A 25,998-nucleotide genomic window follows, 5' to 3' on the forward strand; every position below is an offset into this window, starting at 1 on the left:
CATGACACAGCCCTCCTTGTCCCCTTCAGTTTAGGGAGCAGCCGCTGAGCACCTAGCCCCTCCCCTGATGCACTCAAATCTTCACAGCAGCCCTGAAGCAGGGGGTGGACAGGCCCATTTCACAGCTGAGAACACTGAGGCAGGGGGAGGCCAGCTTGCATCCCTTTACACCAGGACTGGGGCTGTTTGACCAGAGCTCAAGAGTGACCCACTTGCTCAGGGAAGGGGGGTCTGGGCTGGTCCCCCCACCTTCCACCAGCCCCATGTGTACACAGGAGACTCCGTGGAGCCCTTGTGCCCAGCACACCCTGCCCCGTCCATCCACCCTTGGGGCGGTGGCACCCTGGGAGTGGATGAAGCTCTGCCCAGCCATCTTCCTCTTCTGGCCCATCACTGCTCCCATACATATCAGGAAACAGGCTCCCGAGGATCCGGGGATCACCCAGGGCCAGGGCAACCCATTTGTGTCCCCCACCTGCTGTGTGCTCTGCTAGGGGCTTCCCAGGCTCAGAGACAATGCGGCTTTGTGGATCCTCCACTTCTGCTTGCCCAAGCTCTGGCTCCTGAGACGTTACCTCATCTGGGTCCGGCCCCACGGGGTGGGACCGGACCCACCCCCACCCAGGACCAAACAGCCAGGTGCTGCCATGGCGGGGAGCCACCACAAGCCCCTGCCTGCTGCTGGGCCCCAGGGCTGGACAGGCCTGGAGTGGTAGGCCAGGCCCCCATCACGCAGTCAGGGAAACTAAGGCCCAGAGAGGGTCAGAGAGTCACTTAGAGTCATACAAAGCATCGGGCGAAGCTGAGGCCTGCCTCCCCGACGGATTGAGACACTCTGAGCTGTAGGTGGTGACCTTCTGAGCCCTTCATGGGACAAGCTTCGGGGAGGGTGGGGGCAGACACTGGTGGGAGGGGAGTCCTGGCTGGGAGGGGAGTCCTTCAAGTCCTCAGTCCTTGAAGGCCGAGGAGAAGCTGCGGCCTGAGTGTGCCAAGCTCTGGGCCAGGAACCCACAGAAGCTCTGGAGCAGGGCTGCGGTCAGGCACAGGTGACAGGGGAAGGCCTCACACCGCCTCCAGGAGCTTTGTTCAGACTTCTGGTCCCTGAGCCTGTTTAGTGTTTGGTACAAAGTCACGGGCACTAATTGTCCTGGGCCGCGGCCAGTTTCCTGCTGAGCTGGTTGTATGCAGACAGGCAGTGGGGGAAGCCAGCCTGGGAGCAGAGGTTTATCTGCCTTCTGGGCTGGGCTATACGGCCAGGTGGGCATCCCTGGAACCTGCCCCTCAACCTCTGTGGGTCCTACCCTGGGGCTCCCCAGGCAAGGGGTCTGCGACCCGTCACAGAAGGGACAGACGTGGAGTACCCAGGGCCGAGGGCCGGAGTGGAGACAGCCTCCAGGTCTTTCGTCCAGCCGGACTCAGGCCCCCCTCCTTCAGGCACAGAACCCTGCCCTCCACTGTCAGCCTTTGCGCCCTGTGAATGCATGCATTCTTCCTGGATGAACCCCCCGCCCCTTGTTCCCTACTCTCATTCCTCTGTGGCTCCCTACTGCCCCATAGGGTCTTTCATCAGCATCTGGCTGGCCCCACTCTGTAGGTTCCATAGCCCACCCTTCTCCCCCAAAGTCCTCCTGGTTCTCGGTCAGGCCTTTGTCGTCCTGAGTCTGGGGTGCCGCACCCTCTGCCCACCCTGACCAGCTCTTCCTCATCTGTCACACATCAGCCTGGATGCCAGCCTTCCCGGGAGGCTGCCCACAGCCGGGGTCATTACCTATCTGCTCCCCTCTCTCCAGTGTGGGCTTGTTGTCTCGGTCACCCCTTTGTGGGCTGGGGACCTCAGCAGGGATCAGTGAATGACTTAGTAAGCTGTCACTGGGTGAGGGTGACAGATGGTATTGCAGAAGGCGTGACAGGCCAGCACCCCCGGTGTGAACAGGGCCCCCCGGGAGGGAGTAAGAACTCTGTCACTGGGGCACACAAAGGATTTCAGGCTCAGAGTCCCTGGGGCTTGTGTTAGAATTGGAGTTCCTGAGCTCAGTCCTCCAGAGTGGGAGCTGGGGTGGTCACGAGCTGGGTGATGCTTGACCCCCCTGAGCCCCTCTGCCTCTTGCCCTGAGGTTTCACGTCAGGGTGCCCTCAGTTATCCTCTCAACCCCCAGGTCTCAGCCAGGCCTGCCCTGCCCACCCTGGGGTCCCCCTACCACTGGGCTTTCATGCCTGCCCCTCCCTCCAAACAGGAAGCTCTCCTGATGGGAGGGGAGCCCGTCCCCGGATCCCAGCACATCCACAGACTTACAGAGAGGGAGGGCTCTGACGCCCAGAGAAAGGCAGGAGGAATCTAGCCTTGACAGGGGGCTGGGCTGGACCAGGTCTGCCTCTGACTCCTGGGAGACCCTCTACTCCCTCTGGGTCTTGGCTCCCCTTCCGTGGTCTCTTGGGACCTCTCTGGCCGGCTCCTGAGCTGATTGTGCCAGCCCAGCAAGGGGGGATATGCCCAGGCAGGGGGTTGGCTCTGTGGGAAGAGGGGGAGGTTGCCAGGATCCCTGCCTGCAGGGCTCAGGGAACAGGGACACCGTGGTGACGGGGAGACGGGGGTGGGGTGAGGGGGTGGGCACGGCGGTCACCCATGCTGGGAAGGCCACAGATCTGCCCGAGTGCAGGACCCAGGTCTCTCAGGGCAACCCCATACCCCACTACACAGCCCCCAGGCATCCGCTGGACCTTCCTGAAACGTGTCCACCTCCCCCTCCTGCTGGAGACCTGCAGTAGCATTCCCCAGGCTGGACCCATCTCCCCTACCCACCTTGGCCAGGACCCACGCATGCACTACCGCTTTCTCTAGGCCCTTCCTCTGTCTTATCCTTCTTGTCCACGCTCGCCTGGATCCCTCCCCAGGCCCAGGTAGGGTGCTCAGTGCTGGGTTGTGTAATTCCGTCTCCTGTCTCCAACCCAGAATCTCAGGGTGCGGAGCAGCGGAGGAACCGAGTTCTTCACGCGGTCGGCCACCAAGTTCAAGGGTGCCCTGGCCCAGAAGTTCATGTTCGTGGATGGCGACCGGGCCATCTGTGGCTCTTACAGGTGACTCTGGCATTCCGGGGGATGGGGGAGAGGCGGCTCCAGTTCCCAGCTGGTTTCTGCCCTTAAGCCTGCCTATGACACCCTGGTTATTCTGGTTCACTGGTCCCCAAACTGCTGAGGTGTGAGTGGCACTGGGCCCGCCCGCACACCACCCGCCCGTCTCAGAAGCAGGCAGAATGACACTTTCCTCTGCCAGACTGTTGTTCCAGCCTCGAGGTGTCAGCAGCCCGGAGGTGGAGTGTGGGCCGGGCTCACAGGGCGGTCACTCTGAGAGCTGCTTAAGGGTGGGGGCAGGATGAGGCTGGCAGGGCCCAGCTCTACTGGGTCCATCAAGCAGGGACAGGGAGCTGGGAGGTGCCCACAGCCACACAGGGTGGGCGAGCAGATACTGATGGTGGCACAAGTCACTGTGCTGGACGACACACCCTGTCCAGGCTGCACCTCCAGGAGGGGCTTGGTGCATGGGGCTGCCTGAGGTCCCACACCAGGCCTGACCCTGGGGCTCCAGCCCCCTCCTCTGCCTCTGCTCCCTTCTCCTGAAACCCTTCTGTGGCTGCAGTCTGACGGACACTGGCCTCTGGGTGCACTGGGGCGGGGGAGGACTCCCTCATCCAGGGCCCAGACCCCACACCTGACCAGGTCCCTGTGTTGCAGCTTCACGTGGTCGGCCGCCAGGACGGATCGGAACGTGATCTCCGTGCTGTCGGGCCAGGTGGTAGAGATGTTTGACCGGCAGTTCCAGGAGCTGTACCTCATGTCGCACAGCGTCTGCCTCAAGGACATCCCCATGGAGAAGGAACCTGAGCCCGAGCCCATTGTCCTGCCCCCCTCAGTCCCGCTGGTGCCCTCGGGCACTGTGGCCAAGAAGCTCGTCAACCCCAAGTACGCACTGGTCAAGGCCAAGAGCGCCGACGAGATTGCCAAGTCATCGTCTGAGAAGCAGGACACTGCAAAGCCTGCGGGGGTGCGGGGTGCGGTCCTCGCTGAGCGCCCAGGAGACCTCCCCGAGCCTCCCCTGCCCGTGCACCCAGGGCTGCTCAACCTGGAGCGGGCCAACATGTTCGACTACCTGCCCACGTGGGTGGAGCCCGACCCCGAGCCTGGCAGCGACATCCTGGGATACATCAACATCATCGACCCCAACATTTGGAACCCCCAGCCCAGTCAGATGAACCGTATCAAGATCCGAGACACGTCCCAGGCGGGGACTCAGCTGTGGAGGCAGAGCCAGGACCCCGGCCCCGCCCTCCAGTCCAGTGCCCCGCCAGACGGCATCCCTGCCGAGAACAGCCTCCCCCAGGGGGACGCCCAGCCACGGCCGCCTGTGCCCAAGCCCCGGACGGTCCCAGTGGCAGACCTGCTCGCCCAGGAGGGCGGTGGTGCTGGCTGGGCCCTGGAGACTCCAGAGGAGGAATCACCCCACAATGGGATGGACCATGGGCTGTCCAGGACGGTGGGCCCAGGCCACGCCGCGCTTCAGCGGCAACTGCCTGTGACCCCGGATGACCCCGACGGCGAGGGACAGGTGGTCCCCAACGGGCTGGACGGGGAGGAGGAGGAAGACGACGATGACTACGTGACCCTGAGTGACCAGGACAGCCTCTCGGGCAGCTCTGACCATGGCCCTGGCCCCCGGCGGGCCTCACTGGCCTCCTCCTCCGTGTCAGACGAGTATTTTGAGGTGACGGATCGCTCGGCCTGTCTCCGGAGACGCCACTCGGAGCAGGTGGCCAACGGGCCGGCCCAGGCACCCCGCCGACAGCTGAGCGCCCCCCATATGACCCGTGGGACCTGTGGTGGAGCCCTGGGTGACTCCTCATGGGCCCAGGGTCAGGAGAGAGAAGAGGCAGGCGCCCAGAGGAGAATGCAGGCCGCACGTCCTGTGGACCAGGAGGCACAGGTGGGTCGGGGTCCTGGGAGCCCCACCCCCAGGACTGGGCACCCACAGGTGCCACCTGCTGGGCATCCGCAGTGCTGATGGCTTTCTTTGTTATGGGGAGATCTTATGGTGGGGGGTGGTAGCAACCAGGCAGGGCTCACATGCGGCAGGTTACTACCCAGCATTCCACAGAGGTAGCCTGAGCCAGGGACCAGGAGCCAGAAGAAGACACATGTAGCATGCCCAGAAGTGACAAGTGTGCAGGGTCACGCGAGTGGTCTGCTCCCGAGTTTGTGATGAGGGGATGGCGGTGCACAGAGGTGTTCCTTCACACCCCGAGGTCACACAGCAGTAGGTGGTCTTTGCCTGGACCTCATATCCAGCTACCTCCGTGTGGATCCCTTTGACTGTGGCCCAGGAACCATGCCCCTCCCCGCTCCCCTAGGCCGGGAAACATCTTGCCTGTCCTTGGCCTCTCCTCCTGGCACCCTCGGCATCCTGCAGTCCCGCCCCCGGAGCGTGTCGTACCTGGGAACAGCACGCGGCTGATCATGCCCGGCATGACCATCAGGCCCATGGGCAGCATCTTGAGATAGCTGGCCAGGATGGAGCCCCCCTTGGCGTGGTTCAGGTCCCGGGCAGACAGTGACCGCTGCACGATGACCTGGGGGCAGGGGAGAGGGTGAGTCCCAGCTGCCCCGGATTCCGCCTCCGCGGGGCTCAGGGAGTGCGTGAAGTGGAAGCTGACCTGTCAGCCCTGGATACACCCTCCCTGACCCCTGACAGCACCCCTGCTGGCAGGCTGAGCATCTGGGGCCCAGGTTCTCTCCAGGACTCAGTCTTCCCATCTGTCGAGCAGAGGAGTGTTGGTCCTGCCCGGCCTGTCACTCCGGCAGGCAGTTGTCAGGGCTGGAGAAGACCATGGAGCGGTGTCAGGGACCACCCCCCACACCCTCCCGCCACCTCCTGCGCTGTCACGAGAGGCCGGCAGGCTCATGCAAGTGTCAGGAGTAGACACTGGTTCCAGCTGTGTTTTGTGTCCCAGGCAGAGGTCTGGAGCTTTAGGACCTGGGTTTGGGGAAGCTTGTGTGTCAGTTGTGGAAGGAGCTAGAAGCTGCAACATGAGGGCAACTTCTCATGCAGCCGCAGGCGACGCCTATCTGGGCCTCAATTTCCAGATCTGCAGAATGGGAGGGGGTAGTCGGAACTGATGGCATCTGAGATCCTTCCAGTTCTGACACCACGATTCTACTTGTTAAGAACATGGGACTTTAAACAGCGTTACCGAGATATGATTCACACACAGTTCAGCCACGAGAAGCATACGACTCCATGGTTTTTAGTATGTTCCCAGCTGTGCAGTCTATAACTTTTAAATGCAAGTATTTTTCGGTTGCTATTCTGCAGTTTAAATCACTTCCTGCAGTTCAGAAGTAGAAATTCTTTGTGATTTTCACTTATTTTCCAAACACACGAGTTTGACAAGTGGCTCCTAGCAGTTGCCTCTGACATGGCTGTTGGTGAAGCAATTAATTACAGGGTCCCAGTCAGGGTGAGCTCTAAAATAGATGTTTTTCTGCTAAATCAGGCGGGGACAGAGCAATTTACAAAGCTCTAAGGGTGCAGCCAATGGAATCCACTAGAACATTCCTTGGGTTCACTTGGCGACTCCACCCTCCCTGGCTCATCCTCCAGCACCTTTTCATCAGCTGAAGAAAATTACCTACGTTTACATCAAAGCAAAGGGGCGGGAAGGACACACGTGGGAAATAGAGGCTTGCAGACTTTTTTTTTTTTTTATCTTTGGCTGTGCTGGGTCTTCATTGCTACGCTTGGGTTTTCTCTAGTTGCAGCGAGACGGGGGCTACTCCTGTTGCGGAGCACAGGCTCTAGGCGCATGGGCCTCAGGCACAGGCTTAGTTGCTCCACAGCATGTGGGATCTTCCTGGACCAGGGATTGAACCTGTGTTTCCTGCGTTGGCAGGTGGATTCCTAACCACTGGCCAGCAGGGAAGCCCCTATAGCCTGTTCTTCACCAAGGACCTCAGGTGCTTCCTCGATGCGATCTTTCTCCATCTTTTCCCGGGTTCTTGCTTGTGTGAAGGTATTAAGCACCTAGCAGTTAGGTGCCTACTGGTCTGCTGCTTGGGGACAGTTACCATCCTGGGGAGCAAGTGCAGAATCACAGGGTTGTGCATAGGCGTGGACACAAGCCTTTGTTTTAGGGTAAACCTTTGCTTTGATGAAAGTGGATTTTCTAAAGGCTAGAAATTGCAAATGTCCATCCTAGGTGCCTCTAGGTGCCCATTTAGGTTCGGCACCCTTAAGAGAAACTGTCATGAGCTTCTTCAGAGGTCCCTCTAAACATCTCAGAAAATGCCCTGAAGATTGTAAACTTGCTCGATAAAGGAGCTCTGGATCAGAGATGGTGATCCCTGAAAATTTAGGCTTCGGTGCAATTTTCTTGTTATAGTCACCTCAAGATCCAAAAGCGAAAGTGTGTCCTTGGAGGCATACTCACACATTCTAACTGTGGAAGCCCATCCCATTCAGACTGAACAGCGCATGGACGGTGGCTGAGCTGCATACCGAAATAGAACTTTGGGACTTCCCTGGTGGTCCAGTGGTTAGCGCTGGGTTCAGGCCCTGGCTGAGGAGCTAAGATCCCACAAGCCTTGTGGCTCGACCAATAGAAAAAAACTATAGTACTCTGATCCACGACCTGCGGCAGCCTGCCTGGGAAACCACTGCCCTGATGTCTCTCAGAGCCAGGCAGGAAGGCAGATGGCTGTTTCCAGCACCCGCCCAGGAAGCTGCACGGTGACTTTGTAACGATCAGCCCCAGGTGACCAGGACCTAATTAATAACTGGCAGCTTCTCTAACTGTTGTCTCCAACTCGTCCTCCGACCCTGACAGTTCTCACAGGCGCCCCGTTTCAGTCTCTGCCTCCTGCGTCCCCAGGCTGGTGGCCTCCCGTCGGCGCCCCCCCCAGCCTCCCCTCTGTGCCTCTGCAGAGGTTCCCCCTCCTCTGCTTGCCTTTGAGTTTCTGCCAAACGTGAGGTATGGGAGCCGCCTCCCCTGCTGCAGTTCAGAATAAACTGCCTTTGCTTTTCTTAAAACATGGCCAGTGCCAGGCTGGCAGCACGGGGGTTGCAGGACAGGCTGGTTCCACCTCCTCTCCACCAGCTCTGACTTGGGACATTCCATTCCTCACTTTGGGCCTCAGTTTCCCTGTCTGCAGTGGGGGTGAGCTGTGGTTCTCTGTAGACCCTCCCCTTGATGTCCTGTGATTACGAGAGCTGGGGCTGCACTCCTCACAGGAGCGTTTCCCTGAATCCCTGCCATCTTCTGCGATTTCACTCCATACTCTCTCGGTGGCCAGGCCCGGGACTGGGGAGGGACAGTTATGGTTGCCCCACTCCACAGCTGGAGAAGTGGTGCCCCTGCAGACCAGGCCAGGACCACCGCGCCGTCCCCAGCAGCATCAGCACCGCTGCCATAGAGGCCCCGCCTGAGGCCGCTCCCTCTCCCTGCTCAGCCACAGGACTGCCCCGAAGTGTTGTGTCCTTGCCTGCAAGGTGGGATGTGACCCCCAACCCTCAGGGTTACTGCACATCCTGGATGAGGCCTCGTGTGGCCAGCCAAGCCCAGTTCTGGCTGACTGGCGGCGAGTCACCCTGACAGAGGGCCCATGTGCTGGCCCAGGAGCATTTAGATGCTCGCTGTGAGATGGAGACAAGAGAGGAGCTCATGGGAACGAGGGTGACAGGGGCTGTGCACTCAACATGGCGCCCGGTCCGCAGCAGATCCTGAAGGTTGTGGCCTCTGCAGACAGACCCAGCTGCTGCCCAAGAGGGACGGTCCATCTGAAACTACAGCCACGACGGGACCAAGTGCGCTCCAGCACCGCCAGAGTGGGCAGGCCCAGGGCCCTTCCTGTCTGTGTGCAGACGAGCAGCTGCAGTGGGAGGGTACGGCAGCCCCCAGAGGGGAGCCCAGTGCCTGGCCAGGCCCCTCCTCCTGTTTCATTGGTTTTGTTGGGTTCTGAGTGTCACCTACACGCTGTGGCCAAGCTGGGAGACACAGAAATGTCTGAAGAAGGTGAAAAGCATTCATGGCCCCAGCACACACAGCTGCTACATGGTGCTGACCACACCGTAGGGCTGCCTGGATCAGGGGCTGAGTAGGACCCAGTGGATGGGTACCTGCGTGGCTGGGGATCTGGTCTGAGGCCCAGCGGTTCCCTAGGTAAACCCAGCCTGAGCAGGAGGGGGACAGGGAGGTTGGGCTGAGGCCAGGCATGGCCCCAAGCTCCTGGCACTCTGGACCCCCATGGGGTCAGCAGTGCCTCTGCCTCCCCGTGTGACCTTCTTATCCAGGAAGGAGGCCGATCCAGCCCTGACCTCCAGGCCAGCCTGTGTGCTGACTCACTCGGCCTTCATGGGAGAATCTCCTGAGTGCTGTCCCGTCCCTGGATGCAGGGCCATGCCAGGCCCACGCTAAGCGGGGAGGGAATGAGAGGTGCCTGGTGAGGAAGGGGCTGCGACTGGTCCACAGGGCTGCCTGGCACCCCCTGCCCACCCTCCACTGCTGGCCTTTCGTCCAGACCCTCACTCACCAGGGCTGGGCCTCAGTCCTCCCAGGTGCTGGGCAGACGCCTGCAGTGGGTACAGCCTACAGGGACTTTCGAGCATGTGACCATGTCACTTATCACAGCTGGGGAAACTGAGGCCCAGGATCCTTCCCACCTGGATTGTGTCCCACAGTTACAACCCAGGCAGGGTCTCCTGGCGAGCACATGGAACACCTACACTTGGGAGATGCAGAGTGCCCCTCACCGGCTGGCACCCACCCTGGCCTCAGTGTCCCGTCCTGTGGATGGGACTGCTGGGCCCGCCTCCCAGGAAGTCTGTCCCCGTTCACTCCACCATGACTGGCTGGGTCGACTCCCAGCCAGGTGGCCTCACTCCCAGGGTGGGGTCCTTGTGCCGTGGTCCAGAATCAGGGACAGTGGTCAGTCAGGCCAGTGCCCCTGAGGGCTCCTCCCACCTGAGTGCTGCCTGAAGGTACCCACAGCCCTCAGGCAGGCAGGACATCATCTGCTTCTGCCCAGGGAGGGAGCGTGGTCCCCTGAGGCCACCTGGTGCCAGCTTGGGAGGGGGACCCCGCCCCCAGGCACCAGGCCCAGGTGGAGGCCCATCTGACCCCTTACAGATGGGGGAGGCAGGCAGGGGCTTGGGGAGGAGCAGGCACTGGCCTTGATGTGACCACAAGGGCAGGATCACTCCCGTAGAACCTGTGGGGAAACAGGCACAGAGGAGGGAAGGCAATGTGTCCAGGAGCCCCAGCTGTTGGGGGCAGGGCCAGGGAGCAAAACCAGGCATGCTCACTGCAGGCCAGAGCCCTCGCAAAGGGATGGAGCTGGCTCCAGCCCCTGGGTCTCACCTGTCCACTCTGTCTCCCCCAGGGCCAGCGGTTTCACCACTACGGAGCCCCTGCCTCAGGCACCAGGGAGAAAGACGGCTTCCCGCGGCCATTGAGGACCCTGGGACCCCCGCAGTTCCGCCCCACTGCCGACGGTGCCCAGAGCTCTAGCAGGAAAGCAGGCCCGGCTATGGCAGGCCCCCAGCACTGGCAGGCCAAGAGCGGCCCAGGGCCCCGCATGTTGCCGGGTCCTGGGAGCCCAAGGCCGGCCCGAAATGCCAGTGCCCTGGCCAACAGCAGGGCCACCGAGGAACACCCCAGCCCCTTTGGAATCCCGTACTCCAAACTGTCCCAGTCAAAGCACCTGAAGGCCAGGACAGGTGGCAGCCAGTGGGCCCCATCTGACTCTAAACGGCGGGCCCATGCCCCCCGGGACCACAAGGACCCCTAGCACCCCGTGCCCGGGCCCACACCGTCCATGGCCTCTGCCCAGCCTGGGCTCACCATGAAGGGGTTCCTGGGTCACCTGCACCTCCACAGGCACCCTGGAAGGCAGGAATGGGGGAGGGCGGCGACATGGACCCTCACCTGGTCAGTGCACCAGTACCAGGCGGCCATGATGGTCAGGCCGAAGGTCATCCCAGTCCACGGGAGGTCCGCGGTGTAGGGGTCTCGGAACATATGCATGGCGTCTGCCCGGGGCACGTGGCACGTGGTATTGGAGATGGTCCTGGATGGGACGGCCTGGGCGTAGGCCTCTGCCAGCTGCTCGTACCCGCCAATCTGCTCGAAAGCTACAGGGGCGGGTGGGATGGTGATGGTCAGCGGCCAGTGGCTGTGACTCCTGGCCCCACTGCCCTCATCTCACAAGTAACTCAGGAGTCTCACAAATACAGGAGACTCAACTTTTTCCCATTACCTTTCCCAATGTCTGGAAAGGTATGGAGATAGAGGGTTTTTAAAAAAAAGTGAATTCAAAAGACTATTTTATTTGTATTTAAAGTAATAATATTAAAGGAACATTTTGCACGTGGGCACCCCATGTCCTGCAGCCTCTGGATGCCCATCGGCCAGGAGGGGGCCCCCCACCAGGCTCACTGTCGACTCGAGGACGCAGACGCGTCTTTTCCTTGGCACTCGAGGACTTTCCCCAGTAGTCGGAAGGGCTAATGTCCTGACCCAGGGGCTTCCGAAGGATGAGACTTTGGTGGAGCTGAGAGTGGCTGGGGGGCAGGGGGGTATGGCTCTGAGATGGGAAACAGGGTCCCGAGAGGGCAGGAGAGCCACCAAGGCCACACTGCCAGCCAGCTGGCCGGAGCCGAGATCACGTTCACCACTCCCTGTTCTTTGTCTGCCCTGGGGTCTGGGCCAAAAGTGAGAGTCCCTCAGTTGTGCCCAACTCTTTGTGACCCCATGGACTGTACAGTCCATGGAATTCTCCAGGCCAGAATACTGGAGTGGGTAGCCTTTCCCTTTTCCAGGGGAATCTTCCCAACCCAGGGATTGAACCCAGGTCTCCCGCATTGCAAGAGGATTCTTCACCAGCTGAGGCACCAGGGAAGCCTGTGGCTTTTGCTTTGTCTGTGGTCACTGCCCCACCACCCCTAACCAGACTGCGCCTGGCTGCCCAGGTGCTTTCCTGCAGTGGGCTCCAGGGACACAGGCCCCTGGTCTGTGAGGAGGCAGGTACACAAAGCCCAGGCAGCCCCAGGCCCAGCTCCCCACCCCCTCCCCACAGCCCCCAGCGTCATTCCCACCCGGAGCCCAGGCCAGGCCGAGGTGAGCGCTCAGAGCAAAGGTACAGACACTAAACAAGGGTTCTAGAGTTTGAGTCTGGAAGAGACTGTAAAGGCCTCTGTTTGCCCTCTATGGGCTCTTCCTGGCTCTGCTTGCATGCTTCCCAGGTTGGGGAGCTCACTACCCCCGGGACAGCCCCCAAGCTTACCCCTCCCTGTTCCCAGACCAGGAGATGCTGGTCTGAATCCCTTCTTCCCACCCTGCCTTTGTCCTGCCTGCCACAGCACTTCTTGGGGTCTTGTACAAGGTTTCAAACAGTGGGGGCAGATGTCCAGGCAAGTATGTGGTCTCCCAGTGGTGTGGGGGCACACCACCCACAGCCCCACCTCCCATAACTGAGCCAGGGTGGATATGGATGGCCCTGCTTCCTGCGTCAGCTCTGCAGCCAAACACCAGCCAGCTTGAGCTGGTGACAGAAGTGCCACAGGGCAGCTGGGGTGAGAGGGGAACAGGCTTCTGCCACTCAGGGGAGGCTGGCAGGGGGCTGAGGGCCCCACAGCCTGGCCTCGTGGGGACACCCACCCCCAGTGCCGACATGGGGGGCCTGCTACTAGATAGGCCCATGGCCCTCACCTTTGATCGTCAGGATCACGGCCCCCGCCACCATGACGAGCGTCTGCAGGGCGTCTGTGTAGATGACAGCAGTCAGGCCCCCTGCAAGTGGAGACAACAGAGCTGGAGGCGCCTGGCCTCAACGGGGGAGGGACGGGGAGGCCACCGAGCTCTGGGAGGGACAGCTGTCCCACACCCGTGCCCCTTGCCCTGGCATAGGTGGACACAGCAACCAGGCCGGCTGAGCAGCTGCAGAGGCCCATGTGCCTGGCTCAAACCGGCCAGGTCCCAGGCTACAGGAGGAGGTGCCCGAACCCCCACGGGCTAGCTTCCAGTTTCCCGTGTGTCCCCGGGTGCTGCACCTGCGATGGTGTAAAGGGCCGTGATGGCGAGCATGATGACCGTGGACAGGTAGAAGTTCCAGCCCAGGCAGATGTGCACGAACAGGGCCCCCGCATACAGGTCAATCTGGGGACGGGAAAGAAGCATGTGTAGAGGCCCAAGGCGACCCCAGGACCCAGAGCACCACGCGCCTGCCCAGTGGCCTTGGAAGGGGAGACCGCCTCACCCACCAGGGCCTGGCCTGAGCAGGGGCGGGCATCCTGGCTGTAGACAATGGTGGGCAGGGGACATTGCTGATGTTAATAAAGTCCTAAGCGCCCCCTACCCACCAGGGAGCAGCCTGTTGTTCATTTTGGCTCCTGCCTGGGGATGGAGAAGGAGAGTCCTGGAGGGCTTCCTTGGGGAGGAGTGGGTCTCAGAGCACAGGACCCTGTGTCTCAGTCTCCAGACCCACGTCTTTCTGTGTAAAATGGGTCCCTGTGCTCTGTTCCTTGTTAGGCAGAGCCCCCGAGAAGAGACCAGGCTTACGCCGGCCAGGCTGGGGGAACAGAGGGGCGCTCTTGCTTATTGAACTCTCCCCATGGGGTTGAAACTGAATCCAGGACCATGTCTCAGGCTGGAGCTTGATCCCAGGGGCTGAACTGGACTCAGTCCTGCTGTCCCAGACTCTGGGGAGCACAGGACAGTCAGGGCTCTGGGGTGAGCCTGAGAATATCAGTGCTGGAACAGGCCTTACAGACCATACACACACACCTTCACTGTGCAGTGGGTGCCCGGAGAAGGAGGGAGGACCCCGTCCTGCAGGACCCAGGGGCTAGACCAGGGGCCCCACCCCCAAGTGTCCAAACCTGCTTCATGTCAGGAAGATACTCCAAAACACAGCCTGTGGGGCCAAGAGGCTCCAAAGGCCACGGGTCAGCTGCCACATGGGGGACAGTCTGCGTGAGGCCAGAGCACCGGCCCAGCTAGGGGTCCAGCAGCCCTGCTGAAGTCAGGCTCTCAGGCCCCTGCTTCGCCAGGCTCCCCCGCTCCCCTCTCCTGGAGCAGAGACCAGCCAGTGTGGGGACGCTGACAAGCTGCTCTAGGAACAGTGGCCCCTCACTCTGCCCCCACCCCTGGCAGCGAGCCAGAGCAGCCCAAGCTGAGGAGCCCAGAGCTGTTGAATATAAGAGCAGGAAGGTCTCTCCAAGCCCCACCCCTCTTTACCCCACTCCATCAGACCAGGAACAGGGAGGTGAAGGGACCTCCCTATGGTCAGGCCCTGGCAAGTATCAGAGATGGGAGTGGCCAGGCAATGGGAGCAGGGGGCGGGTTCTAGAAAGTAGAGGAGACATAGGTTCTATCCCTGGTCTGGGAAGATCCCACAGGCCTCAGGGCAACTAAGCCCATGCACCACAATTACTGAGCCTGTGCTCCAGAGCCCGTGAACTGCGCCTACTGAGCCTGCGTGCCACCACTACTGAAGCCCGTGTGCCTAGAGCCTGTGCTCCACAACAAAAGAAGCCACTGCAGTGAGAAGCCCCTGTCCTGCAACTAGAGAAAATCTGCACAGCAACCAAGATCCAGAACAGCCAAAAAAAAAGAGGCCCCTCCCCAGACCCTAGTCACCTCAGAAGGGAGCCCTAGTCTGTGTGCCCAGCCTTCAGGCTCTGCCTTTAAGCCCAAGTGACTCTGGTCACACCAGACTGGCTGCTGTTCCATGCCCAGCACTTTGCTGCCTCCAGGCCTCAGCTCACCCAGGTCCCTCCATCCAGGAACATTCCCATATCTGCATCATTCAGGACTCAGCCTGCCCCCGACGCCCTGCTTCCCAAACTGCTCTGCAGCCCAGGGACTTCCTTCCGAGAGTAATGGTTGGACGGTGGGGACAGCAAGGGCATGGGTGTGGAGGAGGGACTCGGGGACCCTGAGCGGCCTCTGTAAAGGCTCCTGGTGCTGCTGGAGGCCAGGTAAGTGTGCAGTCAACTTCAGGCTCCAGGTTGTCCCCCAGCCCCATTGGACCCCTCCTTCTGCTGAACTCTGTCCTGGGGGCCCAGGCAAGCTGCAGTTGGGTAGGAGCTAAGAGCCCTGGGTCTGTGAACCTGGTGAGCAGGTCACCTTACCTCCTGAGCCCCAGGGACCCTGTCTGTAAAGTGGGGGGTGCGTGTGGAGCACCACCGGCATGGTGCTCAGCCCCTACCAGCCCCCTGGCCTCTGCAGACCCAGAGCAGGGGAAGCTGGGGTGGGGCAGGTGGGAGCCCTGAGGGAGCCGCTCCACTCCACAGAGGGGCACACAGGTGCAGAGGTTTGAAGCAACTGGCCTCGAGCCCCTAAATGACCCAGGGTGTCAGACCGGGTTTCTCTATTGTCCAGAGGTTAAGTGACCGGCCTGGAGCACACAGTGATGAAGCTCAGCTACCCTCCAGCCTTTAGGCCCCCTGGGGTCATCTGGCGGTTCTCTCTGTAGACTAGTGTCCCTGCCTGAGGCTGGCAGCAGGGGGCCCCTATGGTCTCTGAGCAGGCTGGAACTGGGGTGAGTCCTGGGCATGTGGACACACGGGGCATTCCAGGGGCTCCGCCCAGTGAGGTCAGGGCCTCAGGGGCCCGGCTGGGCTCCAGAGCTGCAAACAGCTTCAGCCCAAAGCCTTGGTCAGGGGAGCCCAGTCCCTCCAAGGCCTGGCCTGGCAATCAGCATTCCCCCTGCTTTCCTCCCACTTCATCCATGCAGCCCTAGCCTTGACATCAGTGGGTTCCCTCCCATTTTATAGGTGGGTAAACTGAGTCACCTGGGGCTTCCCCAGTGGTGCTAGTGGTAAAGAATCCACCAGCCAATGCAGGACATGAGGAGTTGATCCCTGGGTCTGGAAGATCCCTTGGAGAAAGCAATGGCAACCCACTCCAGTATTCTTGCCTGGAGAATCCCATGGACAGAGGAGCCTGGTGAGCTACAGTCCATGGAGTCACAGAGAGCTGGACATGACTGAGCGACTGAATGATGACAACTGAGACACCTCATCACAAAGTGGGACAGTGATCGGCACTCTGGGCTCTAACCGTGGTCTCTGCCTGATTCACCCTGATCACTCCCTAGGTCTCCACCATCTTGTCTGTAAACAGGGCTGTGCACAAAGTGTCCTCTAAGGACTCTCCCTACTTACTCCCCCACCGTTCTGGACACCCTGTCCAGGCTCTGAGTGTGGGATGTGAACTCTGCCTCAGAGCCACCAACAGGACAAACGAGCTGGGGGACCCCTTACGCCCAGAGGTTGGCCTTGGCAGACCCTGCCCCTCACCTCTTGCCCCTGTCTGCTCAAGTGCATCCTCTGGTGGGGGAGGGTGGCGGCACTAACACAAGCCTGACGTGTCACCCCTGCTCAAAGCCCCTGGGCTCCTTGGACACTCAGATCCCTTACTCACCTCTTACCAGCCCTCTGGCCTGGGGTGGGAGCAGCCCCTGAGAGCAACATGCAGCCTCGGTCCAGCTGTGTGACTGCTGGTCAGTCCCAGGCCCGCTGCTCCCTGTCACCCCCCACCGGCTCCTCCTCTGGTCCTGAAATGTCTGACCCCTAGGGTCTGAGCCCCCTGCCATGACCACCGCCAAAGCATCCCACACCACCCCCGCCTCCTTGGCGTTTGCCCTCCCCATCAGCATCCCTTTCTCCACTAGACCCCAGCTCTGTGCCAGCCAGCAGGAACGCCGCCTTCTCTTCTGAGGTCCACCCCCTGTGCTATATCTGCACCCCCCACCGTGCTGAGTCCCTGCTTCCAGAGGGGCAGGGGGCTCAGGTGGGGCAGGAGAGGGAGGAGGAAGCACATGGGAGCTGTCCTGGAGGGCAGCAGCGCCCCCTCTAAGAGAAACCCCTGGGGGAGGCCCTCTTAGGAGAAAAGGCAGGGCCGGCTTACTAACCAACCCCCCTCTGGAAACCCACGCCCACCCAGCAGGGGCCTGGCAGCCCAGGTGGAGGCCTGGCCGAGGCTCCCGGGGGTCCCGGGGTTGGGGTCGTGGAGGAGGAAGCCCTGGACACCCCTGCAGAAGCTGCCAGGCAGGAGGGAGGAACCAGGCTTGGTCTGTGCAGGGACCGCTGTCCACCTCTGAGCCTTGCCAGAGCTGGAGCAGCTGGATGGCCTCTGGGGACAGGCTGGTGATGGGGACTCAGGAGGGAGAACACAGGCCTGGAGTGGCCATGGAGGCCCCATGGGCTTGGGACCAGCTCCCCCATCCTGGCTTCCTGTGAGACCCAGGATGTGGACAGGATGTGCCCAGGCCAGGTCCCCCAGGGAAAGGGGAGTCAGCCTGGCAGTGGAGCTGACAGCCACTTGCCACCTTGGGCCAGAGACAGAAGGCTCTGGGCGCCCCCTAGTGGGCACTCCTGGCTGGCCAGAACCAGGACCCAGAGCCCAGACAAGAACCCAGGGGCAAAGCAGGAGTCACAGGGCTCCATTCTGCCCCCTCCCAGGGCCCTGGTGCAGCTGTGTGATCCTGGGCAAGTCAGTGTGCCTTTCTGGGCCTTGGTCTCCCCAGCTGTCAGACAAGGCAGAGGCTGATCAGGGGCTGTCGGTCACTTTGAGGGCCCCAGAGCAGGGATGTTACGGCTAAGCTGGCCAGAAGCTGGTGGGGGAAGGGATGGCTCACCGATATCTTGGTGAAGACGGACAGCAGCAGCGACAGGACAGACAGGTACATGCGAATCCGCTGGCCCCCGTAGCGCTTCTGCATGTATTCAGGCATGGTGACGATCTAGGGGCATAGGCCGGCGGGCTAAGCTCAGTGCTTCAAGGCCACAGCTAGCAATTGGGCCCGGAGCATCTCACAGCCCCAGCACCAGGCCTAGAATTCCAGGCTTACACTTCCGATCACATGGTGAGGGGCTTAGGCTGGGCTGTAGCAGGCTGAGACAGGAGGGATGCATGGGGGGCTGTGGCTGGGGGCAGGGGACAAGTTGGAAGGCTGTTATAACAAATCCAGATGAGCTCTGGCTAGATGGGGAAGTACGAGACTGAGACATCCAGGAAATGTGAACCACCAGACTTAGTGACGCCCGGCTGGGACCAAAGAAGCGGCATAATTGAGGATGTGACTTGCAGCCCAGGTGTGCAGCCTGTGTGCTCAGGTAGATGGAGCATCCTCCTCCAGATGCAACATGCAGGTACAGTAGAGACCAACAGACAAGGCCCCTGGGCTGAGGGCCCAGGGGACCTGACTCCATGGGTCGATAGGAATGTTAAGCTGGACTAGAAACAAACCCAGAGCTGAGACTTGTGGTTTCACTTACCAATTCATGTGTGAAGCCAGGGGTCCTGCCCATCGCCACCACCCACTCCACCCCAGGCCTGGCTGTCCCGAGGCCCCCAGCTGGGCTGTCCCTGGGCAGACTCACCTCCGAGGAGAGGTAGATGGGCACAAACACCCATGCCAGGGCCAGCAGCACATAGGTAGCCTGTGGGGGTCAGAGGCAGGTAAGGATAGGGCATACAGGGTCAAGAACTGTCCCCGCCTCCTCTCTGCAGCCCTGAACATTAAGGATGATGGCCGAGGCTCAGGGCTCCCTGCCTGCAGCATTCTGTAGACCCGACTTCCCCATCAACCCTGTCTGCCTGGATCTTGGCCTTCTGGGTTGCTGGGTACTGCCTCTGGCCATGGAGGGGTGGGCTCTGATGCGCACCATCCAGCACCTACAAGGTTGCTGCCCACCCCACCCGACTCCCACCCACAGCGGACACCCGCCTCTGGAGCTCACATTCCACTCGAAGCCAGCCACCGCCAAGCCTCCAGCCGCTCCCGAGCCCGCCAGCCCAATGAAGAGACCCGAACCCTCACTGCTGGCAAAAAGGGAGGCTCCGATCTGGAGGAGAGAGAGGGGAGGAGCTAGCATCAGTCATGCCCTCTCCACGCCTTCTACCACCTGCCTCCCACAACGGCCGCTCAGGGACCCCTGCTGGCCTAGGCCCCATCTCTGCCTCCTTGGCCCGGCCTGGGGGTGATTCTGGGTGTGAGGAGGACACAGGAAGTGACAGCAGGGATGCAGATGCAGGCTGACCTAGGGGTCAGATGTGGCCCTAGTGCAAGGAGGGGTGGGAGAGGTTGGGGGGCACTCACCGGCCACCACGTCATGTCCCGGCCGGCCAGGAAGTAGCCTCTCACTGTGTTCCTGCTGGCCCGGCAGGAGGACTGCAAAGACAGGGGCAGGAACTGGAGCCTTCGCTGGGCCAGAGGCAGGGAACAATGTGCCACTACCGTGGGAAATAGTGCACTGGCTCCCCAGAGAGTGGGACACACAGGTGGCCCCGAGACCCAGCAGTTCTGCTCCCGGCTACATCCGGGAGAGCTGAGAGCAGGTGCTCGAATGACCCCCTCACGTGGCTGCTCACAGCTGTGTAACTCACCGCAGCCTGAGGGTGGAAGCAACCCAAAGGCTCATCAGCTAATGGATGGATGGACGGATGAACAAACGTGCATCCACACCGCAGACCATCGCCCAGCCCCCAAGAGGAAGAGGCATCACTACTTGCTGAAACACGAGTCCATCAACATGCAGGCCTGGTTCTTCCAGACTCCAACTGTCTGCTCTCTGCTGCCCAGACGGTCAGGACAACTAAGCTGGTTTGTCTGGGCCCACCACTCGAAGCTTCTGATATGACTGCTGGCTGCCTGTCCCACTACAGCCCCCTGACCTCTGCTTTCTTTCTGTGCTCATGATCCAGCCACACTGAACACAGTACAGTTTGAGGACTCTCACCATCTTGCCAGGATGGCCATGTCCAGCTGTGTAGGTGGTGCACTGCCCCACCTCCAGAGCCGCCCTGGTCTTAGCCCCTGCTTTTCTCTATCGTGTTCTCTTATCCTCAAGGATGTAGTGGATGTTGCCAACGGCTTTCTCACAGCATTTTCCCTTCCTACAAGGACCTCATCTTTCCCAGCGGTTGACTGAGTGGTCCTGACTCACTCCAGCTCCAGGGGTCCCAAGCTACCTAAGTCACAGAGCCTGTCCCATTCCTCATGTACTGTGCATGTACTCAGATGTACTCTGCATGGGGGTTAAATAAACAGGGTGACAATATACAGTCTTGATGCACTCCTTTCCCAATTTTAAACTAGTCCATTGTTCCATGTCCAGTCCTAACTGTTGTTTCTTGACCTGCATACAGGTTTCTCAGGAGGCAGGTAAGGTAGTCTGATATTCCCATCTCTTTAAGAATTTTCCACAGTTTGTTGTGATTCACACAGTCAAAGGCTTTAGTATAGCCAATGAAGCAGAAATAGATGTTTTTCTGGAATTCTCTTGGTTTCTCTATGATCCAACAGATGTTGGCAATTTGATCTCTGGTTCCTCTGCCTTTTTTGAATCCAGCTTGTACATCTGGAATTTCTTGGTTCATGTACTGTTGAAGCCTAACTTGAAGGGTTTTGAGCATGACCTTGCTAGCATGTGAAATGAGAACAAATGTGTGGTAGTTTGAACATTCTTTGGCATTGCCCTTCTTTGGGATTGAAATGAAAACTGACCTTTTCCAGTCCTGTGGCCACTGCTGAGTTTTCCAAATTTGCTGGCATATTGAGTGCAGCACTTTAACAGCATCATCTTTTAGGATGTGAAATAGCTCAGCTGGCATTCCATCACCTCCACTAGCTTTGTTCGTAGCAGCGCTTCCTAAGGCCCACTTGACTTCACACTCCAGGATGTCTGGCTCTAGGTGAGTGACCACACTGTTGTGGTTATCTGGGTCATTAAGACCAGGAAGTAAATTAATAAATAGTAATGATAATATTTTTTAAAAAAGAAAGCCTCCACCGCAGGGGCCCCTCCTCCCCCAGCACGGTGCTCCCAAGAACACAGTACACTTGGTTGGAACGGATTTTCACATCCACTGGGTTCTTGTGGTCTTTGGAACAGCTGTGAGAGACGAGTGTACAGATCTACGAGGTGTGTTTGAGGAAACAGGAGGTTAAGTAACTGTTCTCAGAACACACAGACCCAACTTTCCCAACACTCAGCACTGGGCTGCCTGAGAGTTACTATTTAATCACAGGAGAATGAATTCTAGTCACTGTGGCTGTTACTTCCACCAGCCCCTCCCCCGCCTCCACCATCATCTCCAGTGCCCCCTGCCCCCCACCATCTCCACCTCTACCTCCACCACTCGCACTTTCTACTACAGGATCGACAGCAGCAGCAGGGTCCCTTATGTGTGGTCATCTCAGGTAGAAGACCTCTCCCATTTGGGAACTTGGGACCTAGGACCAGGCAGTGATACATGTCTTACAGATAAAGACCCTGAAGGTCAAAAAGCTGAGCAACTTCCAAGGATCCTAGTACTAGGGCCATGGCCAGAGAAGATAAGAGGGGCTTCTCATTCTCCACCAGGAGAGGAAGACCACTGCCAGTAAGGGCTCAGGGGTACCAGCCTGGGGAGCTCTGGAGACAAGACTGGCTGGCTTGTGTCCACCTCCCACCCAGGATTAGGAGTAGATGGAGGAGACCCTCCCCTCTGGGCAGGGTCCTGGGTTCACTGCCCAAGTCCCTGCCCCCTGAAGCCCCGGGGTTCACCTGCAAATGGGGCTGTTGGGGGGGGAAATGCGCACAGCACCTGCATAGCAATGGCCTCACTGCTGCTGGAGCCTGTGGTGGCCTAAAGCCCTTCTCTCTTCTCAAAGGCTGAAGAAACTGGCTTATGAACTAGGCAAGGCTGGTGGACATGGTGTTGTTAAAACAGAGACCCCAGGCCCTGCATGCCACTGCCCCGCCCTGGATTTGGCTCAGCTGGTGTGGGCGCAGCCAAGAACCCCTGTGATTCTGTGAGCCCATTTGACATCAGAGGGGAAGCAGAAGACTGCACACTGTGCCAAGCACCCAGCTTATCAGCTGCACAGAAGCCCCCAGCATCCCTTTCTACCTGCCCTTAGAGACACTTTCTGTTCCTCACTTTAGAGACTTGAGAATCTGTCGCCAAAGAGAGAAAGGGGCTTGGTCAAGGTCTCCGGCAAATCTCCCCGGGGCTGGGACGAGGGCCCAAGGGCATCGGGCCTCCAGAGAGAGTATGCCATGCCCAGGGACATCCCGGACGGTTCCCACGCCCCAGCGCCCGCCCCAGCCTGTGCCACCACTGTCCTCTCACCCATATGCCCACGGCCACGTTCAGGGCAAAATACACGGCGATGATGGCAATGTCCACCACGGTCAGCTGCCGCCCGGGGGTATGGGCGTCGCTGGTGGAGTTGTCCACAGCCATCCTGCAGCAGAGCCGGCTCTGAGCGAGTGGGACTGAGGGCTGGACCAGAGCAGAAGGCTTCCTGGCAGGCAGTAAATTTATGATTAAACCAGCACGACGGTGACATTCCAGCCCACAGTGCACGCTTCAAAGTGCAGCTGGGTCTTCTCCACCCCATCCCCTCCCCTGCCCCGGTGGGGACCCCTGGGGGAGGGGCGCCTCTTTACACACAAAGGAGACTTGGGAAATGTAAAGGGGTCTAGTGGACCCAGAGGAACCAGAATTGTCCCAGAAAGAAAAGGCTTGTTACCAAATACATGCAATTAAGGTAAGGAGCAGGAGGGATGGGGGCAAATGCCCCTCCTCTGGGGATACTGCCATGACAGCAGCCATGTCCTTCTACAGCCCTCAGGCCTCAAGTGGACCGCGAGGCCCTTGGCAGTGATTTGCATCTCTTGGGTCACTTCCAGGCACAGCAGTCCTAGTCCTAGAATGTGCTCTGTTGGACACTAGAGGCTTGTCACATTTCCTGTCCTCTTTTCTAGACCAGGCTCAAGAGCCCCTTCCTGATCATCCCCTTGGGTCCCCTGGTCTCCCAGCACCACGGATACTGGGCCCCACATTGAGCAAGCATCTGCCAGGGGCTGGGCCATGCTTAACCTTTCTGCTCACTGACCGGTTCTGTGCTCAGAGTAAGTGCTGTGGGTCACAGTCAGGGAAGGAAGTGGGAGGGTGGCCACCTGCCCCCATCCAGCCACTTGAGGGCCAGAGCTGGGCTTCGGCCCTGTATCAACCCCAGATGCTCCCCAGTGGTGGCAGTGATGGCTTGGGTCCACTATGTCCCTCCTGCTCAGATGCTTGCTCACAGATTAAATCGGTATATGCAGCTGGGCAGCTCTTGGTGACATGGCCTGTGGCTTCACAGAGCACTTGGAGTTTACCCTGACATGCAGCCCTTCCAGAAGTGTTAATGAGTGAGTGGCTTGCACTGGGAACACCGGCTTGCAAAGCCAACCGTGACTGTTACTTGGTAACCGAGGCGGGGGGTTTGAAGATTAATCCCCCTCACATGCAGGACTCGACCGGGAAGAAGTAAGTCGCTGCTTACGGTAAACTCAGGCAGGCCCAGACCGTCCTCCCCAGCCACCCTCACCTTCAGCCAGCTAAGCTCTCAGATGTCTTACTCATTGTTGGAAATGCATCATGACTCAAAAGGTCACTTCGTACTGCAGAGGGACCCAACTGGGTAATGTCCAGATTTATTAAACTGGTCTCCTAGAGAGGAAGTAGCTGAAAGAACAATCTTTGGTCCCCTCTCCATAGCCTGGGTCTCAGAAGGAAATATACCACTTAGACAGAGTCCTCCACCCCCTCCACTGTCTGATCAAAAGGCCTTGGGAGAGACGGCCGACATGAGCTGATGGATGGGGCCAGGGGGAGGGTGGCAGGGGAGGGAATGGAGAAGAAATTCCACACGGCAGTCCAATCACAGTCTACACTCTCCTCCAGCCTCCCCTGACCACACTCGCAGATCCAACTCCTCTGGGCCAGCTCACCCAGGACAGGTAGACAAACAGCTGTCCAGCCAAAGAGTCACAACTGGTGACTGCACATGGACACACCATCACCATCCAGAGTCCAGAGTTTACATTAGGGCTGATTCTTGCTGTCATGTGTTCCATGGGTTTAGATGTACATATGATGACACACATCCATCATTAGAGGATCACAGAGCATCTTCGCAGCCCTAAAAATCTAGGCTCTATGTATTCCTCTCTCCATTCCCCCACCAACACTTGATCTCTTAGTGTCCACAGTTTTGCCTCCTCCAGACCGTCATACAGTTGGAATTACATAGTTTGTAGCTTTTTTAGATTGTCTTTCACTTATTAAGATTCATTTTAGTTTCCTCCACATTGTTTCATGGATTGATAATCCATTTCCTTTTGCATGAATAATATTCCATTGTCTGAAGGCACCAGAGTTTATCCATTTACCTGCTGAAGGACATTTTGACGGATTCCAAGTTTTGGCAATTATGAATTAAACTGCTATAAAACTCCACGTGCAGGTTTTTATGTGGACGTAAGTTTTTTACTCCTTTCAGGAGATACCAAGGGGCATGACTGCCGGATCACATGGTAAAGTGTGTTTAGTTTTGTAGGACACTGCCAAACCATCTTCCCAAGTGGTCATTTCTGTATCCCCACCAGTGATGAATGAGCTCCTGTTGTTCCATTTTATCAGCATTTGATGCTCTCAGTGTCCCAGATGTTGGTCTAAGAAGTGTGCAGTGCTTCTCGTTGTTTTAACTTGTAGTTTCTTGATGGCATACGATTGAAGGCATCTCTTCATATGCTTCTTTACCATCTGTATACTTTCTTTAGTGAGGTGTCTGTAAGGTCTTTGGCCCCATTTTTTTCAGTATAAATTCAAAAGGTTTCCTGTCCCAAATGCCGCAGAAAAATGGATCAAAATATGTGGACAAGTTTTAAGAAGAAAGAATTCTATATGTTGACATTGATGTCTATTTAACTGATCAAAAACAAAGTCCTATTACTTTGTCTTGGTGGAATTTCAATAATAACAAATCAATCCCGGAATTTTCTTTCTAAAAATCACTTAAATCTAAGCATATTGTAATCTCACTTCCAAGTTTTATGGTTCATTTTTAATCAGGTTTTTATTTTCTAATGGAGATTTAATTGTTCTCTTTACTAGTCCTTTATCAGATGATTGTTTTCCAAAGACTTGTCCTAGTCTATGACGGGTCTTTTACTCTTGAGTATCACAGAGCAGAAGTTTTTAATTTTAGTGAATTCCAATTTATCAATTATTTCTTTCATGGATCATCCTTTGGTGTCATATCTGAAAAAAACCATTGCCATAACCAAGGTCATCTAGATTTTCTTCTAGGAGTTTGTTTTGACTTTTACATTTAAGTCTGGATTCCTTTTTTTTTCTTCTGCATGTGAATATCCAGTTATTGGTGGCTCAGATGGTAGAGAATCTGTCTGCAATGCCAGAGACCCAGATTTGATTCCTGGGTTAGTAAGATCCCCTGGAGAAGGGAATGGCTACCCACTCCAGTATTCTTGCCTAGAGAATTCCATGGACAGAGGAGCCTGGGGGGCTACAGTCCATGGGGTCGCAAAAAGCTGGACATGACTGAGTGACTAACACTTTCACACTGTCATCCAGTTATTTAAGCCCCGTTTGTTGAAAAGAATATTTTTGGTCCACTATGTTGCCTTTGCTCTTTGTAAAGATTGGTTAACTATATTTATGTGGGTCTGTTTATAAGCATTCTCTATTCTGTTCAACTGATCTGTCTTTTCTTTCAACAATATTTTGTTGTTGTTTTCGGCTTTGCCATAGGGCATGTAGGATCTTAGTTCCCTGACCAGGGGTCAAACCCACACCCCCTGAAGTAGACATGAAGTCTTAAACCACTGGCCCACCCAGGAAGTCCCACCACATTCTTGATTATGGCAACGTAAAGCTGGCTTGAAGAGAAGTAGTGTGAATATGTTCTTTTCCTTCAATTATTGCCTTGGCTGTTCTGAGTCTTCTATCTCTCCAATGTAAACTTTAGAATCAGTTTGACAAAATCCATGAAATAATCTGGTGGAATCTTTACTGAAATTTCATTGAATCTTTAGACCAAATTGGAAAGCACTGACATGTTGACATGTCTTCCTATCCATGAACATAGGCTATTTCTCCATTTAGTTTTTTTTAA

At 57.9% G+C, this 25,998-nt stretch overlaps 2 protein-coding genes across 4 annotated transcripts in view; one reads left to right on the top strand and one right to left on the bottom strand.

Annotated features, from left to right (window-relative positions):
* FAM83G (family with sequence similarity 83 member G) overlaps positions 1 to 11,472 on the top strand; it is a 29,131-nt gene extending 17,659 nt beyond the window's left edge. The window contains exons 4-6 of the mRNA XM_027517181.1: positions 2,951 to 3,075; positions 3,730 to 4,975; positions 10,423 to 11,472. Coding sequence (XP_027372982.1) covers positions 2,951 to 3,075; positions 3,730 to 4,975; positions 10,423 to 10,830 — 1,779 coding nt within the window. The 3' untranslated portion in view covers positions 10,831 to 11,472. The remainder of the gene's footprint in view (positions 1 to 2,950; positions 3,076 to 3,729; positions 4,976 to 10,422) is intronic.
* The window catches only part of SLC5A10 (solute carrier family 5 member 10), a 55,001-nt gene extending 32,644 nt beyond the window's left edge, over positions 1 to 22,357 (bottom strand). The window contains exons 1-9 of one of the 3 annotated variants that reach the window (XM_027517182.1): positions 22,164 to 22,357; positions 19,147 to 19,218; positions 18,788 to 18,892; positions 18,428 to 18,487; positions 17,683 to 17,787; positions 13,091 to 13,196; positions 12,750 to 12,830; positions 10,968 to 11,173; positions 5,483 to 5,618 (exon numbers count right to left, since the gene is read on the bottom strand). In XM_027517182.1, coding sequence (XP_027372983.1) covers positions 5,483 to 5,618; positions 10,968 to 11,173; positions 12,750 to 12,830; positions 13,091 to 13,196; positions 17,683 to 17,787; positions 18,428 to 18,487; positions 18,788 to 18,892; positions 19,147 to 19,218; positions 22,164 to 22,277 — 985 coding nt within the window. In that variant the 5' untranslated portion in view covers positions 22,278 to 22,357. The remainder of the gene's footprint in view (positions 1 to 5,482; positions 5,619 to 10,967; positions 11,174 to 12,749; positions 12,831 to 13,090; positions 13,197 to 17,682; positions 17,788 to 18,427; positions 18,488 to 18,787; positions 18,893 to 19,146; positions 19,219 to 22,163) is intronic. The other 2 variants (XM_027517184.1, XM_027517183.1) reach the window with 2 other exon arrangements.
* Positions 22,358 to 25,998: the final 3,641 nt, after the last annotated feature.

The sequence above is a fragment of the Bos indicus x Bos taurus genome, chromosome 19, assembly GCF_003369695.1.
Source record: "Bos indicus x Bos taurus breed Angus x Brahman F1 hybrid chromosome 19, Bos_hybrid_MaternalHap_v2.0, whole genome shotgun sequence".
Taxonomy (NCBI): domain Eukaryota; kingdom Metazoa; phylum Chordata; class Mammalia; order Artiodactyla; family Bovidae; genus Bos; species Bos indicus x Bos taurus.